The 6,536-nt window shown below is 47.1% G+C and overlaps 1 protein-coding gene across 13 annotated transcripts in view; it reads right to left on the reverse strand.

The window, feature by feature from the left end:
* Window positions 1-657: 657 nt before the first annotated feature.
* The window catches only part of SSH2 (slingshot protein phosphatase 2), a 242,145-nt gene continuing 236,266 nt past the window's right edge, over window positions 658-6,536 (reverse strand). For all 13 annotated transcript variants that reach the window (XM_082443406.1, XM_082443410.1, XM_082443407.1 and 10 more), the window contains 2 exons: window positions 5,017-5,851; window positions 658-2,862 (listed from right to left, as the gene is read on the reverse strand). In XM_082443406.1, coding sequence (XP_082299532.1) covers window positions 775-2,862; window positions 5,017-5,851 — 2,923 coding nt within the window. In that variant the 3' untranslated portion in view covers window positions 658-774. The remainder of the gene's footprint in view (window positions 2,863-5,016; window positions 5,852-6,536) is intronic.

The following is a 6,536-nucleotide window of genomic DNA, read 5'->3' on the forward strand; positions in this document are numbered from 1 at the left end:
GGCGGTGGCCTCTCCACCCCCAATTTCACCTCCTCCTCTTCTGCTTTCCTCTAGAGAGGACCTCTTGGATTTCCTTTGGAGTTCATTTTAAATTTAATAAAATTATTTGCTTGGGGTAAAAAAGTATTTGCTTGATAAGTTTACAAAGCCAGCCATTATCATGCCTTTTTGTAATGATACACTCTGGAGACCAGGAGAAATGAATTCTGGAAGACCCTCTTTGAAAGCAAAGCAGAACCTGCCCATTTCGGGAACTCCAAGGGGCTGGGGCTGGGGCTGGGGACCAAGTCTGAGAGCATGCTGACGTTGGGCTGCCCCCTTCAGTGAATCCAATGCGTCAGGTCTGGAGACCTAACCATCATCACACAGGCCTGGGGCAGCATTTCCAATTTCCAGCTTCAACCCCACCTTCCCCATCTGCTTCCTTCCTCAATCAAGCAAGCATGCCTTCCCTCAGGGGGCAAAATGAGGAGCAGGTGGCAGTAGATTGAAAAACAGCAACTTGCCTTTGATAAAGGTGTTCTTTGAAAATGAGTATTTTTTGAGGTTTGCATTTTCCAAAAATAAAAAATGATAAAATGGTCTTGCCGTCCAAATCAAACTCTCTCTCTCTCTCACACACACAGAGGAAATAAACCAAACCCTGCATGCGCCAGGAACAGTAAAATGACCAAAATATTATAAAATTAACCAATAAAGTGCATGTTCCTTACATATTACACCTGCCCCTTTTACAAACATTTCTTTCAGAAAGTCACATGTATAGGCTCAGAATCACATGGTATTATAGAAGGGGTTGGTTGTCCGTTTTTTATCATTTGCTTTTTTCAGTCTCCTTAGGGGGTGAGTTCTGCCGTGCTGCTGACGGGGCACTACAGCCAGCCCTGGAGCTGGGCCTGCACCCTGCAGTCCCTGGGTCTGTACCAAAGGAAGGCCTCCTTCAGAACTAGTCAATTCAGGGCCTGCCCTGGGGAGCAAACACTGCTGACTGGAACCAAATTCTTTGGCATACTGTACAAGGGGCCTCTGCACTGGCTTGCTCAGTGCGATACACTCTGTTGTTTTGAGTTGCTCTATGAAATACTTGGTGGGCTCTAGGTTCTGGGGAGCATCTGGGTTTTCTGGGGGCTCCTGGGCCTCCATTCCCGAGCCCGTTCTGATGAAAGGCTGAAGCAGTTTGAGATGAGGGGACTCAGAGCAGACAGGCCCCCTCTCTGGTAAACAGTCTTTACAGAGGTCCAGGTAACCTAACTTGGCGAGGGAAGCTGAACGCCTCATTTGCGATGGTTTGGGGAGCCCTACCTGAGAAATCGCTCGGGACTCGATTTCTTCAGTGCGCTCCTTCACCCCACTGGGGCTGTGACTGAGACCCTTTATACCGTCACTACTAGAGCTGTGTGGGAGCTGACAGGCTACAGGTGATGGGTCCAGTTTTTCTTGTTGCTCCCCAACACTGTCACCGAGTTTGCTAATTAAACACAGGTCTTCGCTACTTAACTGGGAGCCCTGATATGGCACTTCACTGCCCCTGGAGAGGGGGCCCTCCTGACTTTCTTCCCAGCTGCTCTTCTCTGCAGAGGGCTCATTGTCTGTGGTGCTGCTTTGCCCTGTGAAGCCTTCCAGGTGAACCACCGTCTGGGGATGCAGGTAAGCCAAGCTGGCACCAAGTACGTGGGTTGAGTGACTGACAAAAGGCGCTGCTGTCTCCAGGGCAGCTGCTGGGCTGTTGCCCCAGTCTTCAGGGCTGCTCAGGGTGGGGGCTGGGTGGGCGGGCCTGCCGTGCTCATGCTCGGGAGAGGAAGAATGAGGCAGAGGTAGCGCTCTGGGGTGCAGAGAAGCCTGGTCGGGGCTCAGTGTCCGGTTCAGATTTTCATCCAGTGCACAGAGGACAGTGATGGACTCCTCCACTTTCACTTTCCTCAGTCCCTGCTCCCCACTCTTTTCACCGGTGGCTGTTTCCCCCTCTGGCCCGTGATTGGGTGTCGTGACTGTGTGGGTGTATTCAATGATTTCTATCTTCTTGGGAAGAGGCAGAGGGACTGCTGGTGTCTCAGGTCCCTGGCATGAGACCGAAGTCCTCTGCTCCTTCAGGACTCCTTCCTGCTGTGTTCTGGGACCTGACCCTGGGCACTTCTGAGGAGCTGGCAACGGGTGAGACTCCAGCAGCTCGGGTGCTGGAACGATGGCATGCTGCTCAGAATGGGGTAGGGAGCCAGCCTCAGACCCACTGCATTTCCCTTTGCCCTTGCTCATCTCTGGTTCCTTGGGGACAAATGAATGTTCTAGGGTGGCTTCATCACTCTTCCCTTTTGGTGCTAGATCTGCCACAGAAGAAGAATCATTCTTGGAATTCTTACGAGTGGACGACGAGGTACAAGCAGCGGCAGCACCGTGGTGCTCTTGCTCCTGCCGCAAGCGCTCCTCAAACTCCAAGGTGGCTCGCCTCACGGACCCGGGGTACCACTTGGCACCCGGGGGCATCCCTGGGCCCCAGAGCTCTTGTTCCCCCTCAGCTGGTTCCTCTTCTTCCAACTCTGTGGTGGATGAGTGTGCCACTGGGCACCCTTCTGGTTCCCACTTCCCTGAGTCTTTGGCTAGTTCAGGCTGGGCTGTGCAGGAACCTTCACTCTGCTCCAGATTTCCAGGTTTGTTCTCTGCGGCTTGGACCCTCTCAACGGGCAGCTCATGGACGATGTGCTTCTTTGGTGTATGGCATGGAATGGATAGGATGTCGCCTTTCACTTGAATCTGTCCAACTCCTTGACTGATGGATTCAATCTCAGTGACGATTTCTTTGACTGAAATTGCATTTTCTGAGTGAGACTGCATGAAGATGTCTGGGCTGACCAGTTCTGAGATTGCCTAAGAAGAGAAAACAGTGAGATGGTTATGGCAAACTGTAATCTAATTGAAAATGCCAGAGTTTTTGCTTACTAATCCTCTGATCCAGGAGAACCTTCTGGCTCTCTGAGGACACAAATCATGGAGTGCCTGGGACCGTCCTCTGCCTGGGGTTGTATTCTGTTTTTGTTGTACAAGAAAAAACCAGATTCATCGAAGGCAGAGATACAAAATTAGTCATAGGTTGTGTCACTGTCTACTAAACTTTTGTTCTGTTGACTCAAATAGGATTCTAATGCAGTATCTTGCTCCAAAAGTAAACAGCAAGTAGCCTTGGAGGCTCCTATAATCCTTAATTTCCTAAGACCATGAGCCTTCAGGATTTAGGCCATACTGGGGTAAATGAAACCTTTCCTCTCTAGCCTATCCCCTTCCAGTTTGATCCTAACTTGGTTCAAGGGGAGGAGTTCCATTGAAGGGCTCAGTGGCCACCTTAAATATGCCCAGTGTTAGAGGAAGCTGGATGTCTGATTTGGAGACTCACTGCTCTCTTCTGTCCTTTGTCTTGACAGCTTTCGTCCACATCCTCCCACTGCTCCTCCCAGCAGCCGCATCCCAGCACATGGGGGCACTCTATATCTGACTGCACAGTTCCTACCTATGTTTCACATGGCTTCTTCCTTGGCTTATGCAGCCACGTGCCTGAGCAAACTTAGAAACTGCGAATCTGACATTTTAGTGTTCCACCAGTTACATATTCCCAGATGGATTTAGAACAAGGCCAAAGAAAACTGGCCAATGCAAAATCAAGTCCTACTGTAAAAAAATAAGAATTTCAAAATTTAGAAATGGTCCTTGGACATCTCTTAAAGCAACATCATTATGACCATCAATCTACTTTGTTAACATTTTTATAAACCTTCAAGGTACAGTATTTCCCTAGGAATTGTTCTTGTCTTTCTCCTTCAAAAAGAGTCAGAGCTAGTACAAACTAACAAGATCAGTTATGCCTTTGGGAGAAATCTGCTGGGACATCAGGCAGAGGCAAACTTGCCAAGGCTGGGAGAGAAGCCACAGCAGGCCCAGTGTGTGCATAGGCTGTGGAGAGAGTGCTCATATGACCAGAACTTTGCAGAAAAGCTATTTCTGTCAGAGCCACTACATCCATTAGTCCAAAGGAGAGCTCAGGCATTCTGATTTTCCCGGTAGAAACGAAATAGAGGCATAGCTTTTGGGGAGAGAAGACAGAAGCAGAGGCAACAACTGCCCTGGGGTAGTTAAGAAGAGAGAGAACAGATGAGGAGTGAACGAGGTGGTAAATATAAGTAGACAGCAATCAGGAGATGTCAAGAATCTAGTCAGCTCCACTGAAATCGTGAAATGACTTCATTTATGTTAGAGTAAATCTGTCCCCACTTGCTTCCCAATTACTGTATTATACTGACATAAGATACCATTGTTTTTAAGATGCAACCCAATTTCAAAAGTCAAAATGAGAATAAGTGTGAGTCTTAGAGTTGATGATATATAGTAATTCTTTCCCTGGTCTGAGGTGGCTCATGAGAACTCATGCCACTGAGACGAATCTTGGGATTCTGTCTGCTCTCAAATCATTTCCCCAAACCATCCCTCAATTCTTGAATACCACAGCGTCTGCAATGAGGAACCATTCAGAGACATTATTAATAGCAAGAACTCAGCATGGGAATCAGTTGCTACTCCAACAACTATTAACACACGTCTAGTCTTTGAATTTTCTGAGGCAGAAAGAATTTCCCAAACAAATCCATCCTCTCAGAGAGATACACGTCTCACTCAGGTAACAGATCAGTCCCTGGCACCTCACTGTTGGTGAGATTTGATCTGAACTGCGGAGGTCCAGAGGGGACCCTCTCCTTGGTCAGGCAGGACATTTGTTTTGGCTAATCCCTTCTTCCCTCGTCCCCTCTCAGAAGTGCTTCCAATGACACCAAAAGCCTGGAAAGATAAATTCCTTGAAAGGCAACTGATTTAGAAAAATATTTAAACCCTAAATTTTCACGCCAGACTGTCTCTCTCACATCGCCTTCCTAAATCTTTAGCAACATCAAAAATAGAGTGAACATAGCAGAGTCCCAAATATTTTGTCATGAAAGAGAACTTCATTAGGCATAGAACTATAAAGACAGTTTTTACCTTTGACTGTTCCTCATCTATTGAAGATTCTTCAGATGCATGGGGAGTATTACTCAGAGAGCTGCTTCTCTGGTCATCAGCTGTCGCTTCGGAAGGGGCTACTTCGACCACTGACAGTCGACAGCTCTCGCTCCTTCCTCCACCCAGTTCCTCCATCCTTGAGTGAGAAAAAGATCGGGACCGGGTTTCTTGGGAAAGCTCTACAAACTTTTCTAGCGCGCTAAAAAAGTCAATGCGATCTGTACTGAAATCTGAGACTTCAGCCTGGCAACTGGGTTGGGGGCTCGGTGAGTCAGCATCAGGGGACATGGGGAGATCTTTCAGGCGTGATGTCAATTCTTCCATGGGCAGTAAGTGGACGTTCATGTCTGCTTTCAGTGCGTCTGTCTCCAAATCTTCCACTGTTAAGTCTGGGAACTTGTTGGCCATTTCTGGGTCCTGTCCAGGTTGGATTAAGGCTTTGGATGCATGGCAGTTGTCAAGAGGGAATTTTGATTCATTGAGACAACACCCTGATGAGCATCCATTGATGTCATTTAGGTTTAATTCATCTTCAATCTGTCCGGCATGAAATTCCCTAGAAGTAAACTCCAAGCAGATCATTCTTTCTTTGGTACACAGGCCTTTCTGATTTTCATCCTGTGGGACGACATGTTCCACGAAGACGGGAGGTATGGGTGCGTGACTCTCCATGGTCTTCACCTCGGCAATCTGGTCTGCTGAGGTGGTGATCTCCTTCTTGTTGAGTTCCAGTCCTGCTTTGCAGATGGGTTCGTGGTGGTCCGAGAGGTCACTATCTGAATGAGATCGCCAGAGCTTGTTATGCCGCTGTTTGCTGTGGAGGACATACATAGGAAACGCCTTACTCTGGTTTGTGAAAACAATCAATACCCTCCCAGGAAACCGCTCCCAGATAAACTTAAATCTTAACCTGCAAGATGCTTTGTTAATGCCCAATGGAAGTAGGTAATCAACAGTTGAAAAGAGGCTCAATTTCACTAATAGCAAACAACAAAAACAAAGCAAAATAACAACAAAAACAAATGAATATGAGATCTGATTTTTTACTATCAGACTTATAAGAGCTAAGATAGTTGTTAACAGCCAGTGTTGATGATGGTTTGGTCAAACTAGCCCTGTCATAACACACAGTTGATAGGAGTGTGAACTGTAGAATTTTAAAGAATGAAATCCGGCAATAGCTCTCAAAATCTAACCCTTTAAACAGCAACTCTCCCTTTAAAATTTTTACTTGGAGAAATACTACTACATAAGTGCACCAAGCTATACATATAAGGATGTTTACTGTAATACTGCAACACCAAAAAAAATTTATTTAAATTAGAGTCCATACACTTATATGAGGCTATTAAAAACAGTCAAGGGGACTTCCCTGGTGATCCAGCGGGTAAGACTCTGCACTCCCAATGCAGGCGGCCCGGGTTCAATCCCTGGTCAGGGAATTAGATCCCACATGCCGCAACTAAGAGTGTCCTCATGCCACAGCTAAAAGATCCCGT

Source organism: Balaenoptera physalus (genome assembly GCF_965194825.1).
Source record: "Balaenoptera physalus genome assembly, chromosome: 20".
NCBI classification, from domain to species: Eukaryota; Metazoa; Chordata; class Mammalia; order Artiodactyla; family Balaenopteridae; genus Balaenoptera; species Balaenoptera physalus.